The following is a 22244-nucleotide window of genomic DNA, read 5'->3' as shown; positions in this document are numbered from 1 at the left end:
TAAGTTGTGCGGCAAGTTAAACAGGACGACTCGATATTAGCCTTGTGTGAGATCTAATAAAAAACACATATAAACTATAGACTGTATTATTTGTTTATACTCCGTGGAATTATCTAAGGAAAACGTTTGTAAATGTTGTGTTAACTTTGATTATGCCGCCCCCAAGAACCTATATTAGCAATTGCAGATTTAAGACATACAGCAAGTTAAACGGTAACTTGAAGTTGTTTCTCACTTTCTGGCTTCTGTCCCCTCGGCTCTGTCTCTCTGTGTGAGCTATGACAAGCATGTGAGGACTGACAGGGTGGTCCGTAGGGTGTTAGGGGTTTTGTGATGACACAGTACAAAAACAACTTGTTACAGAAGCACTGAAATATGACTCCACACGTTTGAAAATGCTACTCTGAAACTGCGGCAGGAGGACATTCCATTACACGCACACAGGCAGTGAGCAGTAGATCAGTTGCATTCATGTGACTGTTTATGTGGCTGGACATATTCCTTTCTGCATTTTATTGACATGAGACTATACACTTAACATAGCATAATGCAATTCTCATTTGATGAAAACTTTATTTTATCCCAAACTGAGGCAATCTGACCTAATTGCCGTAGGTCATCATTTTGGTGCCAATGGAAAAAATACATGTACACATGGAGCTAATTCTAATTGCACACGGTTGTGACAAAACTAACTTATAAATTCAAATGCCTATTCCCATCTATTCTAGTATTTGTTGTACTGCAACTTCATGCCAACTTTTAAATATATTGAGTTGTGTTCGAGTGTGAAGCCTTAGTAAAAATCCAAATTATCTCAACACACTTTTGCAGAACCTAGCCTGAAACCCCCAGAACAAGCACAAGGAAGACAGTGTCAAGGAAAAATTAGCATTTAAAGCTGACAAAACAAGACTCAAACAAGACACAAACATGATACTAAGTTACATGAGGGATGGGGTAGATTGAGAATGGATTAAAGGAATGAGGAATGCACAGAGCCAGCATTCAGAGTATTCACTGTAGGGACTCTTGGCAGGTATACAGTGTCCTTATAAAGTTACTGTAACAGGAATAAACAAGAACACAGGTGTGTACAACTATGATGATGGTTGTCATATTACAGGAGCTGGCTGGCTTATGGAATCATAAGTAGGGTGGAGGCTCACGCATAACATATAGGGCAAGAATAGTTTTGATGTACCTAACATGGCGCCCATTACACACGTGACCAGCTCAGACCCAATCAGCATAGCGGGATAGATCAGACGTTCCATTCCCTAGTTGGCCAGACGCTCTCTAATATATGGCTCTGGACGTTGTGGCTTATTCTGCTATCTAGTGGTAGCAAAGGGTAGTCGGCGTAGAAACATGATGGCGGCAAAAGTGCTGAAGACAAAAATTTACAAGGTACAAAACCTCAAATTCTACTGTTGAACCTTGTCTTGTTATGCGTATTAGCTTTTCTAGTTATATAATAGATATGTCACGCAAATTTAAAAAATTCAAGAGTAACGAGCTACAGTGTCTCTAAGTTAATTAGCAGTTAGCCTACTTAGTTAGCCTACTTGTTTGAGGAAGCTTGGGCTTCATTGTTTGCGATCTTGTTTTTGTTCGGCAGTGTTATGGAATTTAAATAAATATTTTTATAATTCGTTACACACTGGAGACTTTATTGTATTATACATTGAAACGATCCCCGTGTCCACATATGAGCATATGAGGACCTTTTTTTCCTTGTTTAAATTAAAAATGCATACCAAACAACAGCTCTGGTCTGGTTAGAGGTTAAATCATGCTTCATTTTAATGGCCTAGTGGTGTCAATTCACTGAGCGTCAATACTTGTAACCTCACTTTGTCCAACAGATGGCGCCTCACTCTCCGCCTCTCAACAACATGCTGTTCCCCACTCAGCCTCAGACAAACACGCAGTCAAGCAGCGTGGGAGATAGGCTTTCTTCGACAGCGTTTCCAGCGCATGCAGCTTTCTTCGAAACCGATTCACAGCTGGCCAGCAGTGCGCACAGTGTTCGCCTCCGAGGGACTACTCGCGTAGTGTTGTTGTGTTGTCCTACCCGTGGATCCAGTGAGAGTTCCGAGCCGTGGAGAAAGACCACCGTTCCCTTCCCTGCAGCGGTGAGTTACTTCTGGATGTTTATGTCTGTTTACCGGGCTGGAATAACGCTGCCGGGGTGTCAGCTGGTAACCATATATGCAAATCTCGCCTTACATATACAGGCGGACAGCTTCTTCATGTTGGGATCGCGTCTTTGAGTTTGTCTTTTTAAATTTCTGTTCTCCGTGAATCTTGCCTAATCAGAGATAACAAGTAGAGGTTAACCGGTCGGAGCTGTGTAAACAACTTATACTCAAACCATTTTTTAAAGGAAAATATATTTCACCGCAGTTTGTAAGACAGGAATTTAAACTGGAAAAAAAAAAATAAATCTGTAGTCCTGAATGCATATAGATATATAAGGACAGGGCAAAGAACTTCAGTTTGAGGTAAAAAAAAAAAGTAATTTCCAGTGCCATTTAGATAGATAGATAGTTAGATAGATAGATAGATAGATAGATAGATAGATAGATAGATAGATAGATAGATAGATAGATTACTTTATTCATCCCCGAAGGGAAATTAGGTAATTACCGCATAATTGTCAAATAATCAGTTAGTCAAGAGAATAATTAGTTGACTTAGCCTTCAAAATAAAACATATACAACCTTTAGCTGCGGTGTCTCATACATAGTTGCCTGGTGGCTCTTAGTTACCAATAGCTAAGGATATTAACTCCAATGATGCATTGCAGTAGTTTACTTTGTAAGCTACATATACAGAATATGATATCATTTTATACTCTTAAGTGTTGCTTTGGCTACATGTCCACACATCAGTTCTTTAAAGCTCCAAAATAACTTATCCACTAGCTGGTGGAGTGGAGAGAGACTATAAAAGGAGAAGGAGTATGGGACTGCAGTGAAGACGTGTTGTTCCGATGTTGTTACTGTATAGCCTGGAAGCCTGGCCAACTTCCCTGCATACTTATTATGTGGAAGAGAGTTGGGCTGGAACATCTCCGTTGGGTACGATCATGCTCCAACAACAACCCTATGGACGTGTGTGTCCACTGTTCTGTGATTTATGTGTCAGTCTTCTGTATATGAACAACAGATTGAGCATCTAAACTGGACACTTAGAAAACGTCTGGGTGCTGCCAGACAACACTGTCTGATCTATTGGATGCATCAGTTAAAAGATGCATCAGGTAAATTGCTTGGCTGCATAATTATAAACAAGTTGGGAGGCTGCCTGGCTACCGCACACTATGGCACACTCAACAGTTTCTCTTCGAAAGATGCATGGTAGCTTCCTTGGTTATATAATTATAAGGGTAGTCATATCCGTCCTTCATGGGTTCACACTAACTGCTACGGGAAGTGGTTGCAATCCAGTCAATGTAGGCCATTGTAGCCGGGAACATTTCCCTGCCAGGTTGGTTCGCTTGGGCTTGCGTGAACACAGGAATCATGCTCTGTTCTGGAACAAGCCAACTGAGCTAAGAGCAGTTTGAAAGGGTGGTGGTCTATAGTTGTGTCCACCCCAGCACAAGCAAACCGAGCTGAAAATATATGAACAAACCCTCAGTAAAGTCACCCACAGGATTCGTGGAGACTGGTTTTGAAGCTCAGTGTTGTGGCTCTGGGCGTCACCGTCTTTGTATTGCCCGACAACGCCTAACCCCCAGTTGATTTAAAAATGCTTAAGAAGTGAAGATGAAATGTATGTGTGTTGTTGATGGACCTTGTTGACCTTGTCTCTGGAGTTCCCATGAGTTTATCTAAACAGACTACTATATGTGCTTTCTGCAGCTGCAAGTGTAGTTTGGTCTATCTCACAGGACCAGCATGATCATACCAGAGTAAAAACAAAACGACCTGTTTTCAATGGAAATGGAAAGAAAATAACAATGATAAATAATGATAATAATAATAATTAAATTTAGACTGATGCCTGATGCCAATATACAGTAGATACTAGAGACAATGTGAATATTGGTTAATCAGTCTTTTGTCGTAAGATTGTTTCACCTTGAAATGCAATTTTTTAAACCCAGTTCTCTTTTTCGTCTTTTCTTGACAATTATAAGAATGTTCAACAATTCGATACAGATGCGTGGAATCTGCGTAAGCACATGACATATACACATGACATATGGGTAGATTTTCAGCTGTCACTAATAACCCACGAGAAGTGCGCATCTGCAGAGGCCTTGTGGTCGTCTTTAACTGTATTATTTTCTTCTTAGTTTGCTATGTTCAGGCCAAGTCTGGGCTGCAGCTGTTGGGATGGTGGGTTTGTAGCCCCCGACCAATAACAGGGTCCGGGTTTTGAGGTGAGGACTCGGCACCAAAACCTAGTGATCAGTTTTGTTGTCTCGGTCTCTCTCCTATTTTCTACACGTCTCATGTGTATATAAAAAGACTTAGGCTCAACTTTATTGATTCTTTGGGATGACTCCCTCCGGGAAATTATATTTCCAGCAGCTATATACAAGAATTAGAAATAAAAAATAGAATAGGCAAGGTACAATATACAATAAACTCTTAACTAATTAAATGACAAATAGTAAATATCAAGTGTCAAATATTGCACAATGGGTAGGCGACTTCCGCTGCTCTACTGAAGCCCCAAGCCTGTGTGTATGCACACACAGTATAGAGTACAGAAAATACCTCAGAAGAATGCCATTTGGCTGCATTCACACAAAAAGCCTGCAATGCCGTCAGCTTGCTAATAGCAGATGACTATGCTGCACCAACGAAGAGCTGTGGAAATGAAGTGAATCAGAGGACATCAAATGAGTCAGCCTCAGTAATCATGAACAGAAAAAAAGAAAAAAAAGTATTCATAATTAAAGGCGTGCAGTTGTATATGTATAAACAGAAGAACATTTGTAGATCATCATATCTCATTATATTTAGTTGAACTGTGGTTGGTCTCTCAAAAAAATCATTATTTTCAAGTTGGGGACGCACATTTGATACTGTTTGGTAGTCTATGGGATGATATCAATCAAATAAAAACAATCTTTAACTGAGATTGTTAAGTCTTACATAATGTTTAAGAAGGCTGAAAAAAATGTCTGTAAATATTACACGATTTGCAAAAGGCAGGGCAGGGACATGTGTTCTTAATCTATCGGTTACTGTTTGCTGAAGTGGAGCCTGAGCACATGTCGTGTTAACTGGTTCGGTGAGATATACAAGAATTTATAGTCTCTGAAATGCTCATGATTTAACATAGAGACAAGCGCTAAGTTGTTATTAAACTCTAAAAATATGACATTGCTGCTCTTATCATAGTAATGATGTAGTTCCAGTTACATCCTAAAACACGATGAAGTATTTGTAAAGATATTCTGAATTACAGATCAGCCTGAAAAATCATGAAAAATCAAAATGGGTTCTGCGTTGGAATGCCTTGTGCATTGCAAGACACAATACTATAAATAATATGAATTGTCAGTAAACAAGATCTAGATAAGGCCCAGAACGTAGTAGGGATGTATTTCACAAGTGTTGTCTGGAAGCCAGCACCAGTCACGTTCCATACAAAACAGTTTACTGTTTCGAAACATCAAACATCATCGGGGAAGAATTGATCCTGTGAATACTCACTTCTATCAAAACCCTCTGCTCCACTTCACTTTCCCCAAAACGTGGTTCAACTTGGATGAGCGGTGAAACGTCTTCAAGAATATCTGCACGTTCAAGTGTTGACCAGCTGCTCGTTTGATTGACTAAATGCCAAGTCATAAAAAGTCCACTGCATCACTGAAAACATCGTCAACTGCCCGTAAATTATGCAGAGTTTCTGCTAGTGCATTTGACTTAAGCATTGGGATCTTTCTAAAAATTTAACTTAATTTGTTTTACTTTGGGGAGTTTGGGTTGGAAAGAAGATTCAGTGGTCGAAAGTGATTTCCAACTTTGTGCTGCTTCCAATTATCACAAGCTAGCATTATGTAACGACCTTGGCTAGCTAGCCAGACAGTCACTGCTAACATTCCACTGCGCAGTGACGTGGTGTTTAGCACAGTTGTTACATCAAATTATTAGAATTGTTCTGTTTTACAATCACCACAGTCTTGCCGCCACAGACATATTGGCAAATTCCTGCCTTAGCTCTGGCTAAGGATGCACAACTGGGAAGCTATTCTTTTCTTCCCACGCTAACACGGTAGTTCCAGTGGTCACTCGTAACCTTGACAGATAAAGTGTTTTTTTTTCCCTGGAGAACTGAAGGATAAAAATAAATGAAAGAAAATGAAAGTGGTTGTAAAGGAAAGCAGAAGAAATTTTAGTCCAAATATTAAAAATTCAACATCCTAAAAACCCTGTCAGTCCAAGTCTATAGGCTGAAGTCAGATATATGTTGAAGTCTGAAAAAGGTTAATAAACCAAAACGTCAGACATCTTAAATGTCTTAAAGCACTAAAACAGTTATTATTTTTTTAGCATATTACTCTACACTACTGCTTAGAACATGTAAAACCGTGGAAACAGAACACTAACCCTAACCAAATGTTAGGATGTACCGTAGAATAACTTAATATATAAGTTTTTAAAGAGCAAATATATATTACAATTGTTGTAATTTGGTTATATTTTTTTCTAAATCCACCCCTAGCTCCGTATACTTTATTCATGGGCTTACTTAACCCTTCCTCTCTTTAGGAAGGGAGCGATTGGAGCGTCCCCGTTTAATGGCACTTGGGGGGCTGGGCCTACTTGGGTTGTGTTCAGGTGGGTGGACTGCTGTGAGACACTAACATTAGCCACATGTTTTCTTCACAGCGCAACACCATGGCTGCGGCTCTCACCATGCTGCTCTTCTTCCTCCACATCCTCGGTTCTTCAGCGCTGGAATCAGGCGCTGGGCGAGGTAAGCTTCTGAACATGCACTTGGTAAACATCTTTCTTTATTGTAGTAATTGGAAGACTTGAACCAGCTTTGAAACGGTCACAGCTGTAAAGCACATGCTGAGTTATGTTCTTTGGGAGCTCTACTACATGGCATTAATAGTGATGAGTTTGGTTTGGGGTGAAAATTGCGCAACATTTCAGATAAATCTTTTAAATGGCCATGGGACAATTCCAACCCGCTGTGCATCTAACGCATTCAGAAAAAAACAAACAAAAAAACATGCAACGTGTTGCACAACAGCGAAGCCCTCCACAGAGACCCAGGGTGAACAGCCAGTGGATTTCTAGTGAAGTGGCTTCCCAGGAATTCTGGACAGGAGAAAACACTCCACTGCTGAACAATGGGAAGCTGTTTAGTATGTAGGGGCCTGGCTTTCGGCAAAATACCCCCCAATGACTGTGGAAAGGATGTGTATTTGCATGCATTGGTTGTATTTTATCCACTGGTAAAGTGGATGTGGATTGACCATTTAGGTCACTCACACAGACATCCGGTGCTTTGTCCTGTTACATAACACCCTCATGGAGGTAGCAGGGGTGTTGAGGACGGAGAACATATTCTTCTTTTTTCATGTACTTATGTGTTTTGACAGGAAATTTTCCCTTTCCAGTAAAAATATGAGTGAGAGCCAACAGCTTGTTCTTTGTATTTTTGCATGCAGAGTTGGTGGTAAGTTTGCCAGCTTTTAATGCTCCGCACATTTCTGAATCGCTGCCTCCATCTCAGGTTCTGTTGAGTGAGTCGCATTGGTCCGGTGTCACAGGGTGAATTGCCGCTCGCCTTGTGGGAGAAATAAATACACGTAACCCAAGAACGAATACAAACTAAATCTGCTAATGATCTCAGTGTGTTACCAGCAAGGACTCTTCCGGGAATCATCACTTGAATCTGTGACTTCCCTCGGCTCTACAAAGATTTATAGCCATAGCTTGAATTTCTTCTTTTGAAGGCCTTGGACAAAAACAGAATTGAACCAGTAGACCCACTTTGTACGTGGCTCGTTTCATTATTTCCCCCAGTAACGACAAATTTGATAAGTTAGTGTCCGATTAAATGAATCAACACCAGGTTTGTCAAGTGATCTATATTTTTTCGTTTTGAAATGTTAGTATTTGCTGTATTCCGCAGGTTTCCGTCGAATTGCATTTTCGTCACCAGACAAAAAGTACCAATTACAATAAATTAGCTTGAGCCTTAGTGTTTTCTTTTTGACATTTTAACACAACTAACCTAGACATTATTAAAGATGTTGGTTGTTGGTTACACCCTTCCGGTTTTTCTATGACAGAGCCTTATGTACAATTAAGTAGAAAAGCACTGTACAAATAGAGCCATTTACTATTAAAGACCATGAGGAATAATACTGCCAACTTGTTGACGTCTGTGTGACATAAACTGTCCGAAAAGTGCAGTTTTGACAGGAATTAATAAGATTCTTTAGATTTCTAAAACTAATACAGAAGGCTAAAGGGTGTTGGCTTTCAAGTGTCACCAGTGAATGGATCTGTGGTTAAGTATAAGCATGTACTGTGGTTAAATCACACCAGTCTTAGTTCAAGGAAATGTGCTGAGAGGAACAGGCCACAGTCGTCCAAGTATAAATGTAAAGGGCAAGGAATAAAAGTAGCTGAGGTGTGAGTTGACCTAAGACCCAGTCCAGTGATGTTGAAGCGGTAGTATTGAGTGTACATGCTGTGACCACTGACTGAATCTGAAGAACTGGGTCGGTGAAAGTTAATTAATTAATTAATTAATTCTTTGATTGTTAAATTAATTATTTGGTCAAGAATAAAAAAGGATCCGCTCCTTCACTTCATCCCAGAATAATTTCATTAAATCCCTTGTTTTATTCAACGATCCAAAACCCAAGCTTTGAAAAAAAAAAGTGCCAGAAGGCGGACGTACAAATTAAATTAAATTAAATTAAGCCTTTGCTTGTCACGGGAGCTCAATAACTGCTCACAATTTGGAACTAAATAAAACATGGACAGTGAACTAAGACAAAATGTCTTGATGTAAATGCACAGTGACATTTCCTCAACTGGTCTGCGGCTCCACAGAGAGCTTGTTTTTAATAACAACTAGACATTATCCCACGCTTAGACGGACGAAAAAATGGAAATGTTGAACTATTTAAAAAGGTCCATCACAAATGAATTGAAGCCAGGATAGACTGAAGTGGGGAACAAATTCAGAACCACTGCAAAACCTTGTAGACCAGCTACTATAAGGCACAATAGCAAAAGTGGATATGAACTTTCTGAATCAAGCTGTTGCTTCAATAATGAAAGCGTAAAAACAATAGCAGCTACTTTACTGATTAGACGAGAGATCAGACACGGGATGTTTTCATCGACCTGCGCGTGTCACACATCTGTAAACGTCTGTTCCAATTAAAAGTAGAGGTACATGTAAACATAAGGCCAAATTGTTATTCTAAACATCAGTATCGGCACAGAATCAGTGCATTCCTTAGTATTTTATAGCAGCTCTTGTGTTTTATTGGCGTTTCAGCCGAGAGACGGTAGTGTCTGAGGCCTTGTACTTTCTGTTATGTCTCTGCCATATAACAATTACAGTGTGACAAAATGATATGGCAGCCTCTCTTTATCAGCACTGTTTGTAGTGTCATTGTGCCAGCAATGTCAAGTGCTCGCACTGATGAGAGGAAGGAGGTCAAATGACTTTTGGTCATGGGAGATCAGGGTTGATGAGTTCCTCAGAAATCAAGCTTAGTGTTACCCACACGTTAATTATTTTCACCATGATTAGCAAAGCACATTAACTAGGGCTTTCAGTACATTCAAATAATGATTTTTTTTTTGTAGATAACGTGTATCAATGCATGATTCACACCTTAATAATTAATAATTAATTTCACCTCTTTTAAAATCCGTTTGAAATTTAACTTGAAGAGATAGTTTGCAAGTTTTTCTTACTCAGACTTGTCTGCTTCCTTCACATTGCTTCCCTCCCAAGGGTGAAATTATATTCTACAGATTCCACTCACTTTCCACGGCGTTACTGCTGCGTTCAGCACTTCTTAAGGTTTCTGTTATTGCATTATTAACATTTTGACAGCCCTCATACTAACCCAAACACACATAACTGTTTTTTTTTTTGTTGTTGTTGTTTTTTTGAATGTGCCATGCCTTCACCATACGCACTGCGAGCACATAATGGGCATTTATTGCCTAGTGAAAGTGCCCTCATTTTGTCACTGGCACCAGTCCTGTGGGACAGATCACAGGGTACAAACATTCAAGCTGGACGGCTTATTGGAAAATGAACTGGTCTTTTTTTAGAATTCAGATGGCCCCAAATAATGTCACTTCCCATCCTTAGTGAAACAACAACTGCCGGAGGTGCTAGGGACTGAATGGTCTCTGTATGGGTGAGCACGTGGCTTTTCCTGCTTCCTACCTGAGCACAACTGTATGGGTGTCAGGACATTGGCTGTTAATGGAATTGTGTTTCTCGTCTTGAGAGGTTCTCTGTGCAGTTAGGCACATACGGCACGCTTTTTTTCTATTCGTGTTCTGCCTATATAGCAGGTTAGGTTAGTAAAAGGTTCTGAACTATAATCACTGATGACAGCAGCGTGGCTCTTAGCCAAGGAAGGAAATGACTTTTCTAAATGCAGAGGATGCCATTTTCCCCCGAGAGTACACTCATTGATGTCTGACCATGTGACCCTCTAAATAACCATTTGCCTTGTTTAGCCACAGGAAAGAAATTAATGAAGGCTTCATGCTAACACACTGTACAGATGCTAATAGATGCAATAATGGGAAAAGCACACTCTAATTATCATGAAGAGGTTGTATAAACAAAGTGTGACAATAAGTTCTGCTCTAGCTAATAATTTATGGCATCTGCTCAGGGCATGACTTTGTCCTTTAAAGGAAATTAATCGTAGCTGCTATTTCCTGTTCCCTTCAAAATCACAGCTAAAAGGAAGCACATCTCAGCCTATCCAAACAGATTTGGTGGGGATGTTTTGTTTAACCTTAAAATAGACTGTCAGTAGCACTCAGTGAAAAATTATGGCGTAAACATGTTTACACTGGAGGCTTGTGGAAGATCAGCCAGAGCACTCCTGTTGTATACAAATACATTGTAAATTAATAATACCATCTTGGAAATTGTGTATTTTGTGGCTCTGGTGCATGTCTTCAGTACGCTGCAGATGTTTGCTTACACCAGGGTTGAACTCTGCTTGGCGGCTGCTTAGCAAACACAGTAGCACTTACTTTGACATGCAAGAGCAAAAAATGAAGCCTGTCAGCTAGAAAGGAGATCTAACCATGTTTTCTGCTCCGATGGACCCGGCAGTGCTATGGGCTTTAATCTATATGTGCCACGTTTCCAGACCTCAATATTCCATCGTACAATTTTTGGACGAACAGGTTAAAACAGGATTTCTCTCTTTTTTTAATTAACCAGTCAAACAAATAAACATTTAATTCTCAGTAATCAACATTCATTTTTATCGTAGCATGTAAAGGTGCCCACGTTGCTAATTGTGTAACGATGGAGACGAGTCGCAGATCAGTACAGTCGACCCTCTGCTGTCAGTCCTGCGTTTTGTACGCCCACCATCCGCCCCGGCCACCTACCAATGTGTGCAGAGGTAAACAATCGTGCAGTGAATCAGGTCCTCAAAACGTTGCTGTGTGGCGATACAGATCAGATCAAATGGAATTTGTGATAAACAAATGTAGAGGACTGACAGTGTTTTCCTTTTCTAAGCTTTAGTTTATGGTTACGTGATACTGATACATTTATTTATGTGACACTATCTGTATCTGTATGTGTAATGAAAATAGATGAACGCCAACTGAATAATATATGTCAGAGCACCTGTGTGAATACAGTAACGAAATCCAGCCCAATGGCCCAATGTTTGTCCCTCTGCCAGCACAGGAACACCTCAAAGCAGTTTCTTCATATTTGGCAGAAACATTCATGGGTACTCGGGAATGAACTGATAAGATGACCAAAGGTCACAGGGAAATCACAAAACACGTTTTTGGTTAATATCGGATTTGTGTGGAGCTCAGAGTCACTTCAGGTTAAGACACGAACTGCATTGTGTGTCATGTTTAAATTGATGTGTTTCTGTTACATTTGTACGTGCCACAAAGCCTGCTATTTCAACAGGGGGTTTTATGATACTCTGTCTGACATAAAAAATGCAACTATTGCCATACTTTGGCTCCAGTTTTACTATACAGCAGTCGTTACTCCTTGATTTGCGAGGGAAATGTATAGCAGAAGTAACCCTAACCCTTAATATGAGTATTATAGTAATGGACTCGTGATAATGTCAGATTTTTATCATATATCGTATATATTAGCTAGTATTTCTACTGCGCACCATTTCTCTCATTCTCTCATCCAAAAAACATAAATCAATACAGTAAAATTAGATTCTTTTTTTTTTACCCCAGTTAGACACACAAGCAGCTAAGAAACAACCCACCTGCCCTCCTTTATTACTATAAAGTGATCCACAAAGATGCCCAGCATAGCTGAGTGTCAGATGGATTTTTCTCTTAATCCTGACTAAACACAGTTCCGAGGAGGAGTCGGGGGTCTGGTAAACAGGTTTATTTTTAACCCGTAACTCCCCTTCCCTGAAGCAGGCCAGAGGTATTCATCATCTGCTCTGAGCGCTCTGAGCTATGAAGGAGCCATCTTGTCCTCACAGTTCTCGGTACTCAGCCAGCCCGGGCTTCTGTTGATCTGCTCGGCAACACTGATGTAGTCATCTGACTGCTGCTGATGTCCCCCAATCATACAATCAAGAGTGTTTACCTAAAAGCAAAAAAAAAAAAAAAATCTCCGTCAGCCTAGTTTAAAGTGCCAGCTCACCAACATTAAACAGACATACTGTATCTTTACCCAATATTTCCACACGATGAGATGAGATTCAGATGTCCAGAAATAGTAAGTAGACTTTAAAGTCTGCAATTCAATAACTACATAATAGCGGACATATTTTTTATATCAACACATACATAACAAGTTCAAATGAGTGGGAGAGTTGTGTTGTGGGAAAAACGAAAAGTCAGTTAGTGTCAGTAAGTCTTGACTTGAAGCAGCTTCCACCCAGACGGCTCATGAAAACAGTCGTTATTGTTTCCTGTGCATTCCAGAGTAACCCCTGCACAATGTGCTGTGGAACAGATGTTGAGTTTTAAAGTGATTTTTCAGTACCGTCTTAAAAATGGAGACAAAGACAAAAGGGCATTCAAGGCTAAACGGAACAAGCAACAAGTGAATTGTTTGTTGTTTTTAAATGCAAAACTCTCCTTCAAGATTGGGGTTAATTCAGCAGAAAGCATAGATCCTACAAAATACATTTCCATGGCTGTTATTGCAAAGTGTAGCGCTTGAAATATAAAAAGAATAAAAGCTGTGCCTTAGTACTAAATATGGTATATATAATATGGTAAATATTCTACAGCAGTTATTATATTAAATTGTTTCGGGAGGTAAACCAAACACGCATGCTTAATTATTCTGTATTAACAGCAAAGGCCGCTTCAAAAAGAAAGAAGATAATGGTTTGCTTCAGCCTTTTGAATTGCACACTGAGTGTTTACTACAGCCTGCTTTGTCTCTTTTGCTGTGTGAACACAGCGCACACATGCAGCACATTGGGACAGTTCTCGAGTCTGCTGCCAGAAAAACAGAAGAAATGTACTCGGTTGACACATGGTTTTAATTTTGAGGCCTATAAAACAGGATCCGCAGGGTTTTTTCTGCGCAAGGGCGGTTCTGAGTACAGCCAAAGCAAATAACTTATTCCGCGACAGTGGTGGCAGTGAACTCGCCAGCTGCAGCTTTCTCTTTAAGAGCGGTAAAATGATTTCCAGGAAAGTGCTGGTGCTCTCCTTGCGGCGGGGCTGCTCGCTGGAGTTAGGTTACAGTTATTATCACTGTCACTGAAGGGAAGCTCATCCATCCTTCAAAGCAGCAATTATTTATGTCAACCCAGAAAAGAAACAGAAACAATTAGAAAATGATTAGATGTGTAATTTTTTTTTTTTTTTCCTCTTTCTCCCTGTCTCTCAACAGTCCACCCTCATCTCACTGGTTGTGTCTCTGCCAACATGGAGACTTTCCACTGCAGATGGAATGTCGGCACTTTCCACAACGTCTCAGAGCCGGGAGATCTCCGCATATTCTACATCAACATAAAGTGAGAAGACAGATTTTTGTTCTGACTAACAGCTGAGGTTATTTGCTTTCAAGGAAATTTCAGGCAGCACATGGAAGGGGCTGGATCATTGCCAAAGAGAAAGAAAAAAACCTTCACAACAAAGAAAGGAGTGGGTAATAGTTGGTGTGTAATAGCCTGGAAGCCAGACGAACTTCCCTGCCCACACTTTTTCATTGTGGTTGAAAATTTGGTCTGGAATCACCCCGTTGGGAAGTGATTATGCTCCAGCAAAGATATGCAGTGATGGAAGTGAAGAGTAACAGTGATGTGGTCATCCATATCATCAGAGCACAGGGGGATTGAATCTGTTTAAAACAAAGTGCCTCTGATTGGTTGCATGACTGTCCAACTGCACGTAGAGGTATTTATTTTCTCTGTATCAGCTGAATCACTGAAACAGGATTCCAGGTATGCATTTTAGTTGAAAACGCTGACACATTCTGTGTGGGCACGTCATCGCCTCTGATCTGATCGAGGTCGAGCATGTTCACTGCATTAAACCTCTAATGTGTGCACTGTTGTGTCTAAACCTTATCTTACATATGGTGCACCTGCTCCCTTTGTGTTGACAAGACAAAGTCCAGTTCAGGGTTACTGTTGTACCCAAGCGACTTTTAAAACAAATATCTTAGGGCTGACCGAATAGTCGGCCTTACAGTTTTTGCATGTGTTTGTGTAATTAATAACCTAATAGGGGAGTCATTTGTCTAACAAATCGCATGAAAATGACTAAAACAAACTATTTGTTACTGTGTGTCAAATTATTTTCTGACACTCCACCAAGACTGTGGCAATCTAAAGCACATCACTGAACTGGATGTTCCATCTTCTACAGCCAGGTGTAGGTTTTCCTTGAAATTAGCTTTGACAGGCTTCTTACACCTCACAGATTACTGTGAAATTTCCTGAGCACATTCATGCCTCCGGGCAAAAAATACTTTGACTTTCTCACATCTGTATATAAAACTGCTTCATTGAGTAGATTATTTTAGATTCAATGGAGTGCTGTTTCCTGTCGCCCACCTCGCAGGCCCGTCACTGCCTCCCCTGAAAATTGGAGAGAGTGCCCTCACTACAGCACTGAGAGGCCCAATGAGTGCTTTTTCAACGAGAACCACACGTCCATCTGGACGTGTTACAGCGTTCAGCTCCGCTCCAGGGATCAAGCCGTCATCTATGATGAGAGCCTCTTCTCTGTTCAAGACATAGGTGAGTTCATGCCTAGCTGGGTAGCGCAACATGCTAACATTTATAATCCAGGACACTTAGCAGATTGAGGTCAAGCCATTACAGTATTCTGCAACCACAGAAAGAACCCAACAGCTCCTCCCTAGGCAGAATTTCGTGTCGAAGTTTCTTCTGACTTAATAGGACTGGATGATTGGACTCCTTGGTTCAGAGGAGAGTGGAGTGAAACAAATCCTGGCACTTGCTGGCTAGGAATAGCCTTTAGTAACTGTGAAGAAAATATACCAATGTTCTACCCCAGCGTACTAATTACCTTCTGTAACTTTTATGGAACAGAAGGTTCCACTAGTGTTGGACTCGCAGAAAAGCCTGCACATTTTAGTCAGTTTACTATGTGTCACCGGCCAGAGACATGAGGAAGCTGTGGTCATTTACAGGACTGGCAACATCATCTACTTTTTTTGGGTTGATTCGCATGAAATGTTCACCAGATATTCTTTGACTTATATCTACGAGCTGTCGTTCCATCTAATAGATGGATCAGCAAAAAACCTTGTAGAGACATTCACGTTGAACGGAACGTTGCATCACCATGACGTTTTGTAGAGAAATTCTTTACCCAAATGAATTCATTCTGCCTGCTCTAAAATGATCCGTGTCCCCTGCTCAGTTCAACCAGATCCTCCGGTCAGCTTGAACTGGACACTGCTGAACATGAGTGTGACTCACATTAACTACGACGTAATGCTGAGGTGGAAGCCTCCACGGTCTGCGGACGTGGAGATGGGCTGGATGACGCTGCAGTACGAAGTGCAGCACCGCAACATTGGCTCTGACCTGTGGAAAGTGGTGGGTGTCTCCATGAATCAAGTAGACCTCGTAAGGCAGCTTAGAACCTGCATTAACGTACTCCGCTGGATATTTTAACCTCGTTTTCTCCTTATTGTCTTTATCGCAGTTGGACTTTGTGAAAAGCACACATTGCAGTCTTTATGGACTTGAAACCAACGTTAATCACGAGGTCCGGGTCCGGTGCAAAATGCTCGGTGGGAAAGAGTTTGGGGATTTCAGCGACTCTGTATTTGTCTACATCCCATCTAAAGGTATACTTACTGTAGTGTTTACAGGAGTATATGTGCAGAGAGGTTACAGATGCTGTATGAAAATGTGTTGGAGCTGCTTAAATCCATGAATACTGCTGAAGTTTTAATTATTACTGACAAAAGCTGTTTCTATAACTGTAACCGTACAAGCCATCACAATTTCATGTATAAATTACTTTATACCATAAACAGTATAAAGATGGATGTCAGAGCAGCTCCTCAAGTGAAGCCAAAGCAAATAGAGCTCCCCCTGGTGACTAGCTGCAGTATAGGTCATAAGCACCACTTCCTGCATGTTAGTGGATGGGACTCTGGCCAAACTAAAACAATAAAATACACATCAAATCATTTTTAAAAAAAATATGGTTTGAGTCATTTTATGTAGTTAATATAACGTTGATGCAAGTTCCAGTGTCAATTTTTTGGTTTCGTTCAGAATTTGACATAATGGCGACTACGAGTTGCCATGCCAGCCGCTCTGTAAAGAGCTCCCACGAGAGTTGTTAAAAAACAAAACAAATACACGTGTACAATCTAACATTTCCTTGTAATTGGAGGTAGTGCAGAACGTAGTCTTAATTAAATGAAAATGCAAGCGAGTCTGGGGGAAATGTGGGCCGGTCATCGATATTGCAATCATATGGATCGTACAGCGCAGACTCAGTAACAATATGACGCTGCCCCTATGCCCCGGGAAAGTAGCGTCAGTTTGGCCAATACGAACTAGTGGCGAGATGTTGACCATATTTATATACAGTCTATGCTTTATACCATTGTAACATCTTATTTTCATCTTAGTTCATGTGAATCTGTGTGCTCTTCTTTTCCACCAGTTTCAAGATTCCCAGTGGCGGCTTTGCTCATCTTTGGTGCCTTGTGTTTAGTGGCCATCCTGATGTTAGTTATCATATCACAGCAAGAAAAGTGAGTATTTTACAGGATTTACAGGATGTCTGTATGGACCTGGAATGCGTTGAAAAGTCTGCTTCTCATTGATGAACACACTGTGTGGGTGCTGTTACCTTGAAAAGCTCATTAAACATCATCATTCAAAGCCAAACATTCTCTATGTCTGCGGTTTCATAACGACGTTTGACATCAAGCTTGTTGTCGTTTTTTCTTTTGTTTGTTTATTTTCTCTCCTTGGGTTATGTGAAATTTAACATCTTCTTCCCTTTGTTACTCCCCAAGGTTGATGTTTATGCTTTTGCCTCCGGTTCCTGGACCAAAAATAAGAGGAATTGACCCCGAACTATTCAAGGTACTCACTCCATTTGCCCACATGTCACACTGTGACATGTTTTTTTTTTTTTTTTTACAAGGTCGTCAAACCGCAAAGCAATATTTGCTTGGCAGTGCAATATAGGCTGAGCTCATCCACTGTAGTGGGCGAGCTGCAGCGTTAGTCATTTAACGAGCATTAAATCTCTGTTTAGTCTCTTAAGTGACAATAAGCTCACATTGCGTATTCAAGATTGTACAACAATGTTGTGTGGAACCAAACTGCAGCTACCAGAGGCTGAATCCAAGCAGCATCCAGGCAGAAGTATCTTTGAGTGCCGTTCCACAGCTTCAGTACATATAAGTACATATAATACTATGTTATTTGTCCCACAGAATGGGAAGCTTCGTGAGTTGACATCAATCCTGGGTGGTCCTCCTAATTTGCGGCCGGAGCTCTACAACAACGACCCCTGGGTGGAATTCATCGACTTGGACATCGAGGAGCAGAATGACAGACTGACAGACCAAGACACAGACTGCCTCATGGACCGCTCCCACTGTTCTCCAGTCTCGATTGGCTTCAGAGATGATGACTCAGGGCGTGCCAGCTGCTGTGACCCTGATCTCCCTAGCGACCCAGAAGCGTCGCCTTTCCATCCTCTCACCCCAAACCAGACTCTCATTAAAGAGTCGTCATGCCCGCCAGCCTCTGAATCGAGCTCACCGGTCCAAAGCTCCACCAGCACAGAGCCTCCAGCAGTAGACCCGGGCAGAGAGGCTTTTTACACTCAGGTGAGTGAGGTGAAGCCATCCGGCAAGGTGCTGCTGTCACCTGAGGAACAGACCGAGGGGGAGAGAAACAAAGCCAACGTGATGGAGAAGGAGAAAGAAAAGAAAGAGTTTCAGCTCCTTGTGGTAAATGCAGATAATATAGAGTACACCTCAGAGCTCAACACCGGCAAAATCTGCCCAAAATTATCTTCAGGGGACCTTAGTGAACCCTCCCCGAAGGGGGCAGAGCTGTGTGCTGCGCCACCTTCGTCGCTTGGACTGAACACTACGTCCCCGCTACCCCCTGCTCCTGTCTACACCGTAGTAGAGGGTGTTGACAGACAGAACAGCCTCTTACTTATGCCAAACTCACCACCAGCCCCACAGCTGATAATTCCAAAGCCCATGCCGACGCCAGACGGCTACCTGACCCCTGACCTTCTGGGAAGCATCACACCATAAATCAGTGAAGAGTGCAAAATCAGAGATTCTGTCGGATAAAGCCAGAGCAGTGTTGGAGGTTCACCGTCCCAAGAGGAGTGCGTCAGCTCGCCAGAAATAGTTTAGGGGATGCTGCTTCTGCCTCTGCCTACTCTGACTGACTTCCACTGCATCCTGCGACAGGGCTGTCAAGTCTACATGGTTGGGTGTTTGTTATGAGGAATGGATGTTAAGTAGACACACACAAGAATGTATTTTACTCTAGTAGTGGAAAGGGAACTATTAAAAGGAAAGCTGGAACTGAAAACTGCCTTAATATTTTCATTTTAAGAAACCAAGTCTGCAACAGTTTTCCTCATGAAATCACTGACCCTGTCAGTTCAATCAGTTTTTGGACTCTAAGAATCAGAATACCCCCCCTCCCCCACCACAGCAAGCGGACAAGAAAACATGACGTTGTTTCAGCTAACATATCTAACATATAGGCTTTCTACCTATATGCTTATGCATCCAGCAGACATTGAATCATTTGGATTTGTGTTGTATTGTGAGTATTCAATATTCACAGTGCTTTTGGTGTTGATTTAGTCCTTGACTTTAGCTGCGAAATGTTCCACTTTATTCATCATCTAGTTGCTAATTTTGTCCTCTTGTTCGTTGCTCTAAGCTAAATGCTCTGTAGTTCATTCTCATGAGTTACCATGAGTGACACCTTTTGCATTACGCGTCATTTATTCAGTATTAATGTTAAAATACAGACTAATACTGCTTTGAATTAGTGTGTATTTGGAATTGTATATTTTGTACATATATTTTTGTTAATGAAATTGGGCCATGTGATAACCAATGGGTAACATAAGCGACCATGTGCCCAATTTTTATGAAACCAGCATTTTTTAAGCTTTTCATAAGGTTTTAATTCCTTTTTTTGTCTGTTTGTTTTTTATACTCAATCTGTATCAGCGCGTGAACAGCATAACCCGTATGTTAAAGGATATGCTATCACATACTACGTTCCTCATTTATGCTCATTTAACTGGAACTCTTTCACAGCTGACAGCAAAATGCTGGTCTCATGCTTGGCCAGTATTTATTTTAGTGCATCGTTTGTTAAAGGTTTGGACTTTTCATTTATTGCTGGTTAGTTTATGTAGGATTTTAGTTCAAAGTTCGGGTCATGTGGTCATCAGTGTTACACTTACAGTAAGTACAGTTCAGTAGGTTGCATTTTGATTGTGCCAAAGTATTGACCAATAAAAAAAAGTTTCATGCAGTTTTCTTGGTCTGTCTTGTTATTGCTTGCTAATTTTACATTTTACACACTTTCTCTAAGAGTGTACTAATATTTTTGTATAAATAATACGTTGCCAAACCTACAAGTACCTGCATCTCTGTCCAGTACACAAACTTCTGTGAATAAACTTCACACGCAAGAATAAATAACACAGACTCTTAGGATAAAATATATAGTTGACATGCATCACTGAACTTGTTCCTTTCAATCTGTCTGTATTTTATAATTATTTATCTTCACCTGTTTTTCTTTTTACTAGTGGTTCTCAAGATTGCTTTGAGCTAGTGTGTCCAAGCAATTTCCCTTGTGGATGAATAAAGTCTAAGTTGTCAGAAAAAAAAACAAATAATACTTTCTTTCTCTTTCTTGAGCTGAAGCTGCTTTGATCTAGAACTCAGTAAAACGGGGAGTTATTTACGACTCCCTTTCTCATGTTTCTTTACCATAAATTCAAGATTGGTCATGCTTTACTTTTTGCCTATGGCCGGGCTAGGCTTCTCATTGCCTTTCCCATTATACTGGTCCACTAATAAATTGCGTGACATTCAGAAATGTTTACTGCAATGATCCTGAGGTATGCATGAAGGTCTCAAGCCTGCCAGAGACTAAACGAGTAGCATTCAATTAGAACTTCCTCATGACCACTGGTCTCCTGGTCGGTTTTCCAATTGGACAGGGCTTCTAAAGGAGTTTTGCCTCAGATCATGGCACAAGAGATCATAATATCTCATCCTGTGTATTGATGAATAGTATTATTATTGTTCGGGGAAAACTAAATCCTAACCTACAAAGGCCAGTGTGAAAAAGTGACTACCCCCTAAACCCAATAACCGGTTGGGCCACCTTTAGCAACAACTGCAACCAAGCATTTGTGATAACTTGTAATGAGTGTTTCACAGCGCTGTGGAGGAATTATGGCCAGCCAATCTTTGCAGAATTGTTGTAATTCAACCACATTGGAGGGTTTTCCAGCATGAACTGCCTTTTTAAGGTCATGACACAGCATCTCAATAGGTCAGGACTTTAACTGGGCCTCTTCAAAGTCTTCATTTAGTTTTTCCTTAACCATTCAGAGGTGGACTTGCTGGTGTGTTTTGTATCATTGTCCTGCTACAGAACCCAAGTTGTCTTCAGTGAGAGGTCACAAACAGATGGCCGGACATTCTCCTTCAGGATTTTTTTTTTTTTTTTTTTTTTTTTTTGTAGACAACTGAATTCTTGGTTCCATTTATCATAGCAAGTCTTCCTGGTCCTGAAGCAGCAAAATAGCCCCAGACCATCACACTGCCACCACCAGATTTTACTGTTGCTATGATGTTCTTTTTCTGAAATGCTGTGTTACTTTTACACCAGAGGTAATGGGACACACGCCTTCCAAAAAGTTCAACTTTTGTCTCTTCAGTCCACAGAGTGTATTCCCTTTGGAACATCAAGATGTTTTCTGACAAAAATGAGGCAAGCCTTTATGTTCATTTTGGTCTTGAACTCTGCCATGCAGGTCGTTTTGGCCCAGTCTCTTTCTTATGGTGGACTCTGAGACAAGTGAGGCCTGCAGTTCTTTGGATGTTGACTCCTGGGAAGATTCACCACTGTTCCATGTTTTCACTATTTGTGGACAATGACTGTCACCGTGGTTCACTGGAGGCACAAAGCTTTAGAAATGACTTTATCACTTTTTTCAGACTGACCTATCTCAAGGACCTTCTTTCTCATTTGTTCCTGTAGTTCTTTGGATCTTGGCATGATGTCAAGCTTTTGAGGATCTTTTGTTCTACTTTACTTTGTTAGGTAGGTCCTATTGAAGTGATTTTCTTTATTCTTGAACAAGCGTGAGTGTGGCTACAAACTGAACTCAGGTGTGATAAACCACAGTTATGTTTTAACAGGAGGGACAGTAATAAAAACCTTCATTTAAAAATGCATTTTGTGCTTACTTGTGTTATCTTTCTCTTATGTTTAAATGTGTTTGATGACCTGAAACATTTAGGTGTGACAACAACT

At 40.8% G+C, this 22244-nt stretch overlaps 1 protein-coding gene across 1 annotated transcript; it reads left to right on the top strand.

The window, feature by feature from the left end:
- The first annotated feature begins 1287 nt into the window (after positions 1–1287).
- On the top strand, positions 1288–20222 carry ghrb (growth hormone receptor b). Its single transcript, XM_047570337.1, has 10 exons — positions 1288–1410; positions 1869–2138; positions 6862–6949; positions 14078–14201; positions 15253–15431; positions 16081–16259; positions 16369–16513; positions 17347–17437; positions 17705–17774; positions 18131–20222. Exons 1-10 carry the CDS (start codon positions 1372–1374, stop codon positions 18968–18970), a joined length of 2025 nt encoding a protein of 674 aa, XP_047426293.1. The 5' UTR covers positions 1288–1371; the 3' UTR covers positions 18971–20222.
- The last annotated feature ends 2022 nt before the right edge of the window (positions 20223–22244 follow it).

Source organism: Mugil cephalus, chromosome 19 (assembly GCF_022458985.1).
Source record: "Mugil cephalus isolate CIBA_MC_2020 chromosome 19, CIBA_Mcephalus_1.1, whole genome shotgun sequence".
NCBI lineage: Eukaryota > Metazoa > Chordata > Actinopteri > Mugiliformes > Mugilidae > Mugil > Mugil cephalus.
Note: the sequence above shows the minus strand (reverse complement) of the source record. Positions and strands in the feature narration are given on the sequence as shown.